This window comes from Bufo bufo, chromosome 2, assembly GCF_905171765.1.
Source record: "Bufo bufo chromosome 2, aBufBuf1.1, whole genome shotgun sequence".
NCBI classification, from domain to species: domain Eukaryota; kingdom Metazoa; phylum Chordata; class Amphibia; order Anura; family Bufonidae; genus Bufo; species Bufo bufo.
In genome coordinates this window covers 587,863,098-587,878,538 of record NC_053390.1, presented here as the reverse complement: position 1 = coordinate 587,878,538, position 15,441 = coordinate 587,863,098, and the positions used below count along the sequence as shown (strand labels likewise).

At 37.0% G+C, this 15,441-nt stretch overlaps 1 protein-coding gene across 1 annotated transcript in view; it reads left to right on the top strand.

The window, feature by feature from the left end:
- Nucleotides 1–2,333: 2,333 nt before the first annotated feature.
- The window catches only part of DKK2 (dickkopf WNT signaling pathway inhibitor 2), a 123,713-nt gene continuing 110,605 nt past the window's right edge, over nt 2,334–15,441 (top strand). Inside the window, exon 1 of the mRNA XM_040418265.1 lies at nt 2,334–3,071. Within this exon, the coding sequence (XP_040274199.1) occupies nt 2,853–3,071 (219 nt within the window). The 5' untranslated portion in view covers nt 2,334–2,852. The remainder of the gene's footprint in view (nt 3,072–15,441) is intronic.

Genomic DNA, 15,441 nt, shown 5'->3' with positions numbered 1-15,441 from the left:
CTGCTTCTCCTCCCCCAAAAAATTGAATAAAAAGTGATCAAAAAGTCTTGCATGCTCCAAAATTATATCAATAAAAACTAAAAAATTGACCTGCAAAAAGAGTCATCACACAGCTCACTTTATAAAAATATTAAATGGTCATGGATGTCAGAATGCTTTTTTTTTAAGTATTAAAACATAACATTTATTAAAACATAAAATGTATATACATTTAGTATCACTGTGATCATACTGACCTATAGAATAGGCAATGCGTGAACGCCTTAATAACGAGACCCATCAAACACTGAAGAATTTAATTTTTTTTCCAATTCTAGCATATTTGGAATTTCTTTTTCCCACTACATTATATGAAATATTAAATGGTGCCATTAGAAAGTACAACTTATCCTGCAAGAAAGTACAACTTGTCCTGCTAAAATATGCCCTCTTATGGCTATGTGAATGGAAACATTTTTAAAAAGTTATAGCTTTTGGCAGACAGGGAATAAAAATATAGATAAAAAATTTTTTTTTTTACCACAGTAAGAGGTTAAAAAACGTTTAACTTTCACTAAAATAATAACGTAGACGTAGGAACTTCTTAAGCCATTTTAGTTTGGCTTCTCCAACTTTGGTTGCTCTGTGACCTCTCCTGAACAATCTTCTAAACTGATTTATAACCAAATCAAAAGTGGAACTTTGATTTGGCCATCAAAGTTCAACAAACAAGGATAGAGACATTTCTGATTTGTGGCACATGTGATTGTCATGATCCAAACAATCAGCATAGATACTTATATGGCAAAACACTTGCCTTACTGCATTGCTGTCTAGTAGTGCCTCTCTAAAGTATAGTACACAACTGCATGTTCTATACTGTGCTACACTGTGTGTACTATACAGGATCCTGACATCTACATAGAAGGTGATCTACATTTTGTTATACAGTATGTAAAGACGTGCATTATCTGTATTAGTTATGTGCTTATTTTTCTTTAATCTTTATCTTTTGGGTTGACGTTTTTGGGGGCTTTGGAACCAATTACTAGTTTTCCCATAGAGTTATGATCTCTAGTTGCAAAATTTTAACATTGGTTGCCTCAGGACTGCAGAATATTTCTATTGAATTACATGCTCCCTTGTTTGATCATCAACTTGACAGGAGACATTCATGTCAAATTATTGATACTGATTGTCTCATGCCTTATGGGTTTTACCTTCCTTTGGATCTCTAAGATCTAGTTGATTTAGCATGTTTTATGGGGGGAAAAAGTATATAATTTTTATGTCGTCACACCTATAACTTATTTTTAATTCTCTGTCCCATTGTTTTCTATGGCACAGGTTGTAGGTTTTTGTACCATTTTGGGATATATATATAGCTTAATATTTAACTTAATTTTTTTTAAATGAGGGGAATGTTAAAAACAGCAATTTGGTGTACATCAATGAATTTTCTAGAAAATGGTGAGAAATAACACAAAGTATGTTAGAAAGTTACGTTAAAATTTTCATGTTTCTAACATAAACCCAGCTATAACTCCCATAGGTGTTATTTGTCACTGTAATACACGCATAGGTTTGGCAGTAATCAAAGCTCTATTGGAAGATGCTATAACTTTGCATATTACAGTCTGAGAACTTTGGCGTTAACATCTTCAGCCGTGTACTGCAGCTCAAAGAAAGCTGATCTGATGTAACATTTATCAAGCACTCATGTAAAACAGACTTGCTTTACTTAGCAGGAATTCGGAAATCAGAGCATATAAATGCCTGTATACCTGCACCCAATTACCAATCTGTGGGAGCTGGGACCATGCCCATATATTTATTGGAGGCTATGCTTTGATTTGCTAACCATATGGTAGAATATATTTACCATAACGCTATTACACAGAATTCTATATTAGAAACATACAGCATCAAGCTCTGGACATCCCACATGGAATGCTTGTATATGAGGGATGTCTGACATTCAGAAGGACAGAAAAGAAAGGAAATATTTCCTGTGGAACAGCTGCACAGTAATTGCTAGTAGGGCAGGAAAGACAGAACAATATGATGTGCCTCATTGTAATGTGGATCTTCTAATGCCTTGTGCATAGAGGACAAGGAACGAGAGGTGAGCCTTTGCACTCCAGGATGCAGTCTTGTAGGAAGCATGTGGATAAACTTCTCAGGAGGGCATCTCTCCCTCTCACGTCTTCCTTCCAAATGTTAAAAGTAGCTGGGGGATCAGTTTCATGCTTTGTCACTCCTGGATGTGGGCGGGGGAAAGAAACTCATTGTGGAAACCTATAAAAAGAAAGGAGCTGAGGTCATTAAAGACCAAAGAGAAAAGGGAAGCCAGAAAGAGTCAGAATCGCAAGGAATGTTTGTATGGGTGTTATTACACAGTGATCAGGTTCTGTAAATCACTGCTAGCTCACTGCTGGACTGGCAGACTGGCTCTCTGTGCATGGGACTGGAGAAGTGTTCCTGCAGCATCCCAGCCCTACAGCTGCTCACCTGGATTCCTGTCTAAGGATGCTGCTGGACCTCACTAGGAGGACAATCAAAGTCTGAGCTGGAGCCCCTCTTTTCATGGACACTAAAATCTATACAACTGAAGACTGATAATAAGACATCATTCACTGTAAATCCTAATTCTATTCAGGAGGTTTATTGAATGCTGATGACTTTCAGTGCATACATTGCATTTTCCACTCCCATGTATTCAAACAACCAGATGTGCAGTTTCCCCAGTAACTGTTTAAAGTTATTGGGTGTGATTGTAAACTAGAGAGAGCAGATCCTGAAGTGCCTTCAGTTTCAGACATTTGGAGAATTGTGTCATAGTTCCTTCCTTCACTTTCACTCAGTGCTGAAGGATGAACATGGTTTTCCTGGGGTGGAATGGGGAGTCTTGCTGTCTACTACCTCTACTAGCTGTAGTTTTGGTGGTGGAGAGTACCCAACTAGACACCTCCAGATCCAAGGTCAACTCCATCAAGTCCATTATAGTGGGACAGACTCCTGTTCTGGCCACCAACAGGTCTTTAAGCTTCCAGCATGGAATTTCCCACAAGAAAGGGAAGAGCCTTGGTCAGGTAATATTTCATTCTGGCTTCATATATTTTTGTCTTACTGTGAATTCTGTATATTGGCTTTTCTTTTAAAGAGTATTTCTTATTGTATATGTATGTCACTTTAATTTGAAAGGATGAGATATTAAGTATGGAAAATGCATTTGTATTGGTTATTGCACATTGTCTTACATAGCACTATGGCTATATACTAAATGGCTATATACTTTATTAAACATCAATATAGATAGATGAGATAGATAGATAGATAGATAGATAGATAGATAGATAGATAGATAATTAGATCCATGAAATAGATAATTAGATAGATGAGATAGATAGATAGATAGATAGATAGATAGATAGATAGATAGATAGATAGATAGATAGATAGATAGATATTGGGTAGATAGATAGATAGATATTGGGTGGGTAGATAGATAGATAGATAGATAGATAGATATTGGGTAGATAGATAGATAGATATTGGGTACATAGATAGATGAGATAGATAGATAGATATTGGGTAGATAGATAGATAGATATTGGGTAGATAGATAGATAGATAGATAGATAGACTATGCTTGTAAACATCCTATGCTTGCATATGAATTACCTGGGTATAAATATACTCTAGTCACTGTTGCTGTATATTAGTATTAAACCAACTTTTTAAGGTGTGAAATGTTATTTCTGGGCAGAATGATAACCTGGATAGCAATGTAAATAGCCACTGCCAATGTAAAATATCACATAAGAGATTCTCCACTTAGAGGTTTTAAGTCCTAGCATAAAATATCAGAGAACAAGTCAAAGATTCTTATCTTGATATCATGTTGAAGTACAGAAAATACGTGACAAAGTCAATTAATGATAGTGATGTCATTATGTGAAGTTGATGCAAGGATACCCAGAATGCTGTGGGCTGACATCAGTTACTATTGTATTGTGTACCGAACAGTGTAAGGTATGTTTAGTTTATTGCTGTGGTTTCATACTGTACATTAAAGCATGTCTTAAAGTTCCATCTGGTGAACAGACACATAGAGGCTTCAATAAAAAATGCATATTCTTTATGCTCTTTCTTGTATTTGCATAATTGACTATTATTGACAAGTGATGATCACAAAAAGTAGAAGAAAAACTATTTGACCCTGCTATAACTAACATTCAGATGCAGCAGAACTGAATTAGTTGTTTGTGATTGTGTCTCTTTCGTAGGATAATAATCTGAAAGTCCTATGGAAAAGTACTTAGCAGACATACCATGATAAGTTATGCTTAATGACAAACTCAACTCTTCGACATATGTAAAATCTTGCTGCATTTGCTTCTATTTCATTACAAAATAAATGCTACACAGCTGTGTTGTGGTCATACTGACCCGAGCTTATGTGGTTGGTTTTGCAGTAAGTCTCTTGCTTGTCCTATGTGCAGTCCTCTGTTCCTGAATAAGATGTGCAGACAGGGAATTCATCCCTTCAGCACTGGCCATTCTAGACAGATATTCCCAGCACCCCATCTTATCACAGCAGCCATCTGGCTTATATTAACTTGCCTCTTTCAAATTTTTCCTTCAAAATGAGCTAACATGAACTGCACATCATAAGATAAGTGACATATAATATGTCAAAGAAAAGAGAACATTATAATTTTAACTGAAATAACACGTTGGACAGGTTACCTGATATGGCAGCTCATGATAAACATATGCTATTTATCTAAATAAATCAACACTAATTACATGCATGTGTCTGAGGATAGCAAAAGATATAGATCACAACCTTCCCTTCTATATAGGCACATTGCTGGAACATATGTAGATATACAATTTGTGCTATGCATCATTAAATGCTAATTTGCAACTTTTACTACCATTGCCACCAGCATTAGGTTACATGACTTTCTCTTCTTTCTCCCCAAGGCAAGACTTTCGCAAGCAGTGATTCTAGATTCCTAATAACTGACTAAAGTCTCAAAATTATGCTTTTCTTACTTGGGAGGATACTAATTGCAGTGTAATTGCCCCTTCCTGTATGAATTGGATAGATAGATAGATAGATAGATAGATAGATAGATAGATAGATAGATAGATAGATAGACATGAATTAGTTCAATACATAGGACAATTATATTATATGCAGATTGAGAGATAGATGATAGAAAAAATTGATAAAGAGATAAATACAGAGATAGGTAGTAAGGAAATAGAAAGATACAATAGAGTAGACAGATAGTTAGATATAATAGATATACTATAGAGATATATAGATAGATATAGAAACAAGATAACAGCAGCACAAGTCAAAAAGATGATTACACTGGGTTTCAATCCCTCCAGGCTGTGGGTTCTAAGCCAATGAATACTAAAGCAGCAAATCAGCTAGCACTACAAGTGAGGTGAAATAGTGGTGGACCGCTTTATTCACCCCATCCGCTAGACAGAAAAATAGATAGATACATAGATAGATAGTGGATATATAGAAAGATAGAAAGAATGTATTCGGAAAGTCTTCAGACCCTTTCACGTTTTTAACATTTTGTTAAATTGTGGTCTTGTGCTAAAATAAAAATAAAAAAAGTTTCCCCCATCATTCTGCACTGAGTACTCCATATTGACATAGTGAAAACAGAATTTTACTAGTTTATGTTTAGAAAGTTTATTAAAAAGGAAAAATTTAAGTGCTATTACACTTGACCTCCCATTTCTCTTGATCATCTTTGAAATGTTGCTACACCTTGATTAGAGCCCACTTATGGTAAAATCAGTTGTTTGGACTTGATTTCAAAAGACACACTGCTGTCTATAGAAGGTCTTACAGCTGACAATGCATCAGAGCAAAAACCAAGCCATGAGGAAGAAAGAACTTCCTGTACAATTTAGATACAGGATTGTGTGAAGGCACTGATCTGGAGAAGGATACACAACTTACTACTTCACTGACAGCCCCCAAGAGCACAATGACCTCTATAATTCTTAAATGGAAGAAGTTTGAAACAACCAGGACTCTTCCTATAGCTGGCCACCCCACCAGACTAAGTTATCAGAAGAGAAGGGCCTTGGTACTCTGATCAAGAACCCAATGGCCCCAAAGATCCTGTGTGCAGATGGCAGAAAACATCCAGCAATCTGCCTTCCGCCAATCTGAGCTTTATGGCAGACTGGCCAGAAAGACACCTCTCCTCAGTAAAAAGACACATGAAAGCCTGGATTTTGCAAACAAATAAAATAAATAAAAATAAGCACCTAAAGGACTGTGAGAAACAAGATTCTCTGGTCTGATGAAACCAAGATTAAACTTTTTGGCTTCAATTCTAAGTGTCATGCCTGGAGAAAACCACTGCCCAATACCACAACTACAGTGAAGCATGGTGGTGGCAGCCTCATGTTGTGGTGGTGTTTTTCAGAGGCTGAGACAGAGAGATGTGTCAGGGTCAAGGGAAAGCTTAATAGAACACTATACATAGATATTAATGAAACCTGATCCAATGTGCTCTGGACTTCAAGCTGGGCCAAAGGTTTACCTTCCAACAAGACAATGATATTAAGCACACAGCCAAGACAACACAATTGTGGCCTTGAGTGGCCCAGCTAAAGCTTTGACTTAAACCCAATCGAACATCTCTGGAGAGACCTGAAAAGTCCCCACCCAACCTGACAAAGCTTGAAGATATCCAGAGAAGAATTGTGGAAAATCCCCTAAAAAAAAAAGGGGAGGCATCATATAATGTAATTGCAGCCAAGGGTGCTTCAACTAAGTACTAAGTAAAGGGTCTGAATAATTATGCAACCTTTTTTTTTTTCTTTTCAATAAATTAGCAAATATTTTGAACATTCTGTATTCATTTTCTCATTATGGGGTATTGAGGGCAGAATGATGTGGGAAAAACTAGATTTTCTTTAATTTTAGCGCAAGGTCACAACATAACAAAACATTTTTTTTTAAAAGGGGGGAGGTCTGAAGACCCCCCCCCCTCTGTATATATTTTCAACAGATATAGTGATTCATACATGAATTGATTCTATAAGAAATGTCATTTTTATATAGTAAATTATAATTGATACCGTTGATGTTCTTTGTTTGTTTTTTGGTTTATTAATCCTTATTTGGTTTCTTTTTTTCTTTAATTGCATAAAACAAACATAAAAAATCTGCAGCAAAACTTAATCCAAAAATGTCCCACAGATGGGGATAATTATATATATAAAAAACATCCTGTGTTAATCAGCATTTTCTAAGATGTTAAATTCCAAATTGGTATTTATTTTTCTTAAATGTGCACCTCCCGGTTTTCCATTTTCCAGTCAAACTAAGTGTTTTCTAAAAATCTGTTCCGTTTTATACTCTGGTCTGTCCTTTTTAACAATAGATTTTTAGAATTGTGTGTAGTTCCTGGAGTCATGCATGAGCTATGATTAAAAGTTCACTGTTGTAGAGGGTGAATGGTGCTCTGCTAATGTGCTCTGCTTGTGTGGATGTCATATCTCATATAATGTCTGATGGAAGCCTACCTTGGACTGGCGCCACAATTATGGTATTTCTACTTATTACTTTAAGATATTAAAAGCGATCTGACAGCAGAATTATGAGAGTGACTGTAATCATATGTACGTTTGAACAGGACTTTCTGTAGCTGCGCTACATACAGTATGCATTTTGCAGATGGTAGATATTTATTTGCAAATCATACAAGTAGAGAACAGCGAGTTTCTTGAAATTCAATTCTGGCCTAATTCGGTCAAATCGCCCCTCACATTCGATTCAGGTCAAAATAAATTCCACTTGATTCGAAAGTGCTCTGAACCCAGGAAAGGTTTCTCTCTTTTCGTTTTTTCTTTTCTTTTGTTCACTGAAGTAAGACAATATAGAATATTACCTGCAATCCTTTAGAAAACCATAAATAAAAAACACATATTTTAACGTGAATAGTACCAAATGACAAATCCATCTTTTGCGCACACACCTCTGCTAAATATATCTTTCCTAAATTAATTTGTGTAATTCAGACTGATGGGCTGATGTTTCTCAGTATTCTAGATTACAGGAAATAGGTTATAGACATATAGATTTCATATAATTATTAGTGCATTCCAATAAGTGTTTATTGTATAAATCTGTGTGCATGGACCCTGAAAGGCAGCACATGTCGCCCTTTCCAGTCCACACCATGGACCTATGGGCAATGTCTGTGTTGACTGTGGAATCATGACTTTACCTTTCTTAGGTTAATTTCACACTTGCATTGTTAATTCCGGCAGAGGATCTCAATACCGGAATTAAACAGATCCGTTTTGATTTTGTACATCAGGATGCATCTGTTCTGTTAGGATACTGTTGTGTGAAATCAAAATGGATCTGTCACTGAATACTGTACATTAGAAGTCAATAAGTGATGATCCAATTTTTAAGGCTCCTAAAAAACAGATCTGTCACCATTGATTTACATTGTTTTCAGTGATGGATCTGTTTTTTTCCCGTTTTTATGAGCAGACACAAAAAGGCAGCTTGCAGCGGAAGACATCCTGGTGCATCCTGAACGGATCTCTTTCCATTTAGAATGCATGAGGACTAACAATAAAAAAAAAAATTCCGGCATTGACATCCTCTGCTGGATCTCGGTACCGGAAAACAACACCGCAAGTGTGAAACAGGCCTTAGATAACTTATATTAGACACTCATTTATTGAAGAATCCCTCTTTCATATTTTTTTTATTACTGACATAACAGAGACCATAGTCCAGTTCGTCTTCGGTTGCACTTTACTAAGTTTGCATGACATCCATTGTGAATGTCCACTGTGCATTGTTATTGAGACAAGATATGTTTTGGTTGCTCAGTCTAACTTGTTTAGACATTAACTGACTGAACAACTTGTGTTTTATAAAAGTTCCTCTTAATTACTCCTTTTATAATAATTTTAGGTCTATGACCTAGATAGCATAACTCTCTATATAGTGAAAGTGCATTGTCTGCAATCTTGATTCAAGATACAAGGCACTACAGCAAAATCAAAATGGGACTTCTTCTCTAGTGTTAGTTTTCCCCACTAACACAACCACCATTCCCACCAACTATCCTTCATCATTGTGGGAGAGAACGGCAGCATAAACCTTAGGCCCATTTCAGACGGCCATAATATGGCCCTCACATCAGCCAGACCAACAGTCATGATCTGATTGCTGGGGACAACTTCTTTAAAAAGCAATCAGAATGGATTCTAATACCATTGACTGATTGAACACGTATTCACTCAAATATTTTTGGTGTAGAATTTCATATTTCATTGATGAAGGGAAAACGTCCATTATGAAGGAGAGAATTAAATAAAATGACAAGTCAAATTACAAGTTCTGCCTCTTTGTCTGCATGAGAGCTGCTGCCTCTTATTATGTGAAAAAGAAACACTATATTAACCGTTTTACTTCTTGGATTGTCTCTTGGGTTCAGACACATTCCCAGGAGACACTCTTCCAGTAAAGAGTGCTCTGTCATTCTCCTTGATATAAATATATCAGTGAGAACCAAGTGGAGAAGTGACATTTAAAACTATCAGGTATTTTGCTTCAGGGCTAATAAGAAAAAAGATGGCTTTAGAAAAAAAGAGGAAATCTTAGAGGTGCTCAGGTCTAAAACATGATTTTGCCAATGATGAAAGGGCAAACAGATAGATTACGTTCAGGCAGACATTATTAGCACCTTCAATGCATTCTTCTCCTGAGAACTATGAACACTAGGACGAACTGCAAGTGTTTCAATAGAAGACCTTCATTGGCATCCAGCAGGCACTGGAAAGCTGCCTCTACCAGGCATCTTAATCTGTTCACCACGTAGAACATAATACATTGTCAACTGTTACAAAGAGAACAATATCAAGCAGATAGAAGATATTTGGTGTGACTTCCCTTTACCTTTAAAACAGCATCAATTCTTCTAGGTAGACTTGTGTACAGTTTTTGAAGGAACTCTGTAGGGCCTGCATTTCAGCAAATAGGTTTGGGGATTCGATCAGGATTAATGGTGTCCTTAATACTTATACATAATTCAGTACCATCAAGGAGGCATATGCTTGGCTCGAAATTTATTGTGCAGCAGGACAACATGACCCCAAATATACAGCCAATGTCAATAAGGACTATCTCCAGTATAAAGAAGAACTGGAATTGATTATATGTCCCTCACAGAAGCCTGATCTCAGCATCATCAAGTCTGTCTGTGATTACATGAAAAGACTGAAGGATCTGAGCAAGCCTAGATCCATAGGCGATCTGTGGTTAGTTCTCCAAGATATTTGGAACAACCTGTCTGTCAAGTTCTTTCACAAACTGAATGAAGGCAAAGGGTAGTCACACCAAATATTGACTGGATTTTACATTTCTCTTTTTTTCATTCACTTTGCATTCTAATTGATAAAAATAAACTATTAACACGGTTTTTCTTTTTTCTTTTCCTTTTTTTAAAGCACTCTTACTTTAAAGCATTTCTTCCACACCTACGTACCTAAATCTTTTGAAGAGTACTGTATAGAATATATTTGTAGACTACTATTTATTGAATGCATTCATCTACATATTTACTGAATGAATGCACAGCTATGATATTATCTCTTTAAATTGATATGATGTGGTATGAAAAAATCTTGGCAGCTTGAGCTACTACTAGGGTGTCTGCTGAATATGCAGCTGTATAGTTCTTATTCTTGAATAGGGGAAGTATACAGCTGTATATGGGCTGAACACCCTATTAGTGCCTTGATTTTATATATGATGCCTAATATCTTTGCACCTCATCCATTTGAATGCAAAGAGGCTGTCACGGCCATCTTGATAGAAGTAGTATTTATTCACGAAGCAAATTTCTTTGTGAAATTCCGCAAAGCAGCCAAATCTAATATTCCATAACTTCTTTCATCTCTAGTTCCGGGCATTATACAGCTATGCTAGATAATAAACTATGGCAGGCTGTTGCTCTGCCATAACATTCTACTATATTTCTAAACGCTAATGTGAACATAGCCTAATTCAGGTGACTTAATAGTGTAAGGATGAGTCCTCTGTACTAGAGAAACTCTTGATGAAGTATACTCAATTTTGTATTGATGAGGGATGCTTTGATTACATATTAACAATTAAAGGGGTTGTCTCCTTTTAGCAAATGGCATTTATCCTGTAGACAAAGTTAATACAAAGCGCTTACTAAAATATGCTTGATTCATTTTTTCCATTACGTTGCACACAGCTCGTTTCCAGGGGTTATGACCACCTTGCAATCTAGCAGTGGCAGCCATGCCTATAGAGAAAGGTGACAGCTTTTCTGGTGGCCGATCCTGTTGGAGCTCACATACAGCACTTTTTTTTTATAGTGTGCAAACATGGCCACCACTACTGGACTGCAGGGTGGTCATAACCACTGGAAACGAGCAGTGTATAATGTGATGGAAAAATGAATTAATCCAACAAAGGAGACAATATGGACAATCAAAATACATTAGGAAGTGTCTTTTATTAACTTTCTCTACATAATAAATGCCATTTGCTGAAGTGAGACAACCCCTTTAATTTTGTATAATTGGTCTAGAAAAAGATAAACTTGATGGACCTGTGTCTTCTTTAAACCTGTGTAACTATGTAAAAATATAAAAATCTTCTAGTTTTTTCTCTGCAATTTTCAGAACCATTTTATAATTTGTGTATTATGTGTATTTTTTTCTCTTGTTATCCTTTGATATTATACATTCTAGTAATAGTAACGGAATGTGATAATGCTCTGAAACAATTAATTGAGTCCGCTATTGAGAAATGTTGGATTTTAACAATTTTAGCAGTCTGCTATTGTTGACATACGGATTTTGGGAAACTATGAACACCTGTTTGACGTGTGCAGCTGAACTTATACAAGATTTATTATCCCCTCAATTGCTCATAAGATCATAAAAATAAAATTGTGTAACAATCACACATCTGTTAGGAAGCAAAGGAGGGGACATAGCATAAGGGATTTTAGATACTACAACCCAGTTAAAGTTGATTCATTGCTTTAGAGAGTCACTGAAAAAAAAGTATTTCAGGGTTGTGGATAAAGACAATTGGTAAAGTTCATAGTGAAAACTGAGTTTTAATTGTTCAACTGTTCATGGATTTTGCCGAGAATGAAACCATTGCCGGTAAAAGTTTTATTTCTTATGTCACCTTCATCAGCATTCTTTTTGATTTCCCCATCAGGGTAACAATAAATCTTGATGGTATTTCACAATTAGACAGAAATTGCTTTGCAGTTTTCCAGTCCAAAGTTTGCGCATTGTTATATAAAGTCTGACCTTCTCAGGCAGCAATTCACACCTTCTTGACGATCTAATAAATAGGGGGATATTTATCAAGGCAGATTTTTCATACAACCATACAGTCTTAAAATGAAGTTTGTTGGAGTTAAATGCTCCACATTTATTATAGGTTTAATGCCCCTTTATAAATTTGGGACATTTTGATTCGACTTAAAGTCAGAAAATAAAATCCATGGCTGTTATGAGCAGGTATAAATTTGCTCTGCAATTATTGTCATTTTCTAACTTTAAACAATAAACTTGTTGGTCCGATTAACATTAGAGATGAGCGAATTTCACAAAAAAATTTGCTTAGTTGCAAATTACTTCGCCACGAAGCACATTTTTTTGTAAGTAGCAGGTGCAATGACAGGAAGCTGCGATAGCGCCTCTCCCCTCATTGTACCCCTTAGATGCCACGTACATACAGTACAGACCAATAGTTTGGACACACCTTCTCATTCAAAGAGTTTTCTTTATTTTCATGACTATGAAAATTGTAGATTCACACTGAAGGCATCAAAACTATGAATTAACACATGTGGAATTATATACATAACAAACAAGTGTGAAACAACTGAAAATATGTCATATTCTAGGTTCTTCAAAGTAGCCACCTTTTGCTTTGATTACTGCTTTGCACACTCTTTGCATTCTCTTGATGAGCTTCAAGAGGTAGTACCCTGAAATGGTTTTCACTTCACAGGTGTGCCCTGTCAGGATTAATAAGTGGGATTTCTTGCCTTATAAATGGGGTTGGGACCATCAGTTGCGTTGAGGAGAAGTCAGGTGGATACACAGCTGATAGTCCTACTGAATAGACTGTTAGAATTTGTATTATGGCAAGAAAAAAGCAGCTAAGTAAAGAAAAACGAGTGGCCATCATTAATTGAAGGTCAGTCAGTCAGCCGAAAAATTGGGAAAACTTTGAAAGTAAGGGCTATTTGACCATGAAGAAGAGTGATGGGGTGCTGCGCCAGATTACCTGGCCTCCACAGTCACCAGACTTGAACCCAATCGAGATGGTTTGGGGTGAGCTGGACCACAGAGTGAAGGCAAAAGGGCCAACAAGTGCTAAGCATTTCAGGGAACTCCTTCAAGACTGTTGGAAGACCATTTCAGGGGACTACCTCTTGAAACTCATCAAGAGAATGCCAAGAGTGTGCAAAGCAGTAATCAAAGCAAAAGGTGGCTACTTTGAAGAACCTAGAACATGACATATTTTCAGTTGTTTCACACTTGTTTGTTATGTATATAATTCCACATGTGTTAATTCATAGTTTTGATGCCTTCATAGTCATGAAAATAAAGAAAACTCTTTGAATGAGAAGGTGTGTCCAAACTTTTGGTCTGTACTGTACATGATCGTGGCATCTGAGTGTACAAACCACGTCCATTTGCTCATGACGGGCCGCCACCGCCATCTTGCTTGAAGATTTCGTCCAAAATCACGTGCGTCGCGAGATTATGTCATTACTTCGGCGTGGTGACGTATGACGTCATCACGCCGGCCAGCGTGATGATGTAATCTCGCGCCGCACTGGATTTCGGCCGAGATTTTCAAGCAAGATGGAGCCTGGCGGCCTTTGGCGCCCAAATGGAGGCAGTAAGTTTGAATTTCAGGATTAATCAATTCGCTGACACAAAGCACGAGGAAATTCGGCTTCTAGGCGAATCGAATAATTCCTGAAATTCGGTTCGAATTCCACTTCATTTCTAATAAACATCATACCCGCTCATACTAAATCCACCCACTTTTCTTGACACTTTTCAAAAGTGGTGAGTAGCAAGAACTGTGGAGCTGTAAAATAGGCACCTAGGGGGTCATTTATTAAGACCGGCATTTTAGACGCCGGTCTTAATAAACCCCTAAGCTGGTGGAGGATCCGCTGCAGTTATGAAAAGGCGCAGGCCTCTCCATAACTTCAGTGGATTCTCTGCCAGTCCTCCCTAGCTGTCTTACATCTAGACCATTTTCTACGCCTAAAACAGGCGTAGAAAATAGTAAATGAGACGAGCCTGCCGGTCTGTCCCCTTCCTCACACACGCCACGCCCAATTTTTTAGACCTAACATGGGAGGGGAGAAGTCGCAGATTGCGTTGCAACTAGGAGTTGTGTCTGAACTATGCCTAATATAATAAATTACCCGCTTAATATATATATTATTTTGGAGGGGGCTAAGGTACCTCAGTCTGACACTGCTTCAACATGATCAGGCAGGATGTCTATATTCATACGTAAGCTTTAGATAACTGTCTATTTATTAAAATAACAACAGCCATACAGAGTATATCAGGGTGTTATATAGCCACATGTTCATCATTCATTTCAGCTTCTATTGTGCTATCCACTAAAAATTAATTAAATGGACCACTTTGTAATTGAGAAACTACATAAAAGAGAAAATGTAAGCACATTATATTATAGTCCTAAAAATTCAAGCTCCTGCTGTTATCTAGTACAAGCTATGTCAGACGTTTCCTGGAAGACAAGGAAAGGGACAAAGTGGGATAGGTTGGAACCGCTGAAATGTCTGAACTACTGTAGCAGGGTGACATATTTACCCCAAACCTTTGTATTGCTGGAACAGCTGGAACAGTGTATGGTGGAGCTTTGAGCTTGGGAACTTCCGCCAATCAGCACAATGAAGTGGCCAGTACTTACACAGGAACAGGGGCTCTTCTTTATAAGAATGTATGTGTGGTACTATGGCTCATTTACTTGGTTATGCCTTGTTGAATCAAACATCGCCGGCTTTTGCTGAATATAAGCCTTCAAAGTTTACGTTCTAGAAACCCCCTTTAAAAAATTCTACATAAGACCTCATATTATACAAGCCCATATTATACCTCACTGTACCTCTGATTGTACACAGTAGCTCACAGAGGATTTTCTTACAGATTGCATATAAATCTGTGAGGAAAAAGTTGTGGTATGCTCAATCACATAGTACATGATGCAGGTCTTCTCCCCTAGAAGAAAAGATCAATGAATGACTGGAGAAAATAGCGACAAAATTATATTAGACATGATGCACAAGAAATTATTCAGCGATATAGATTGTTCTTATAAAT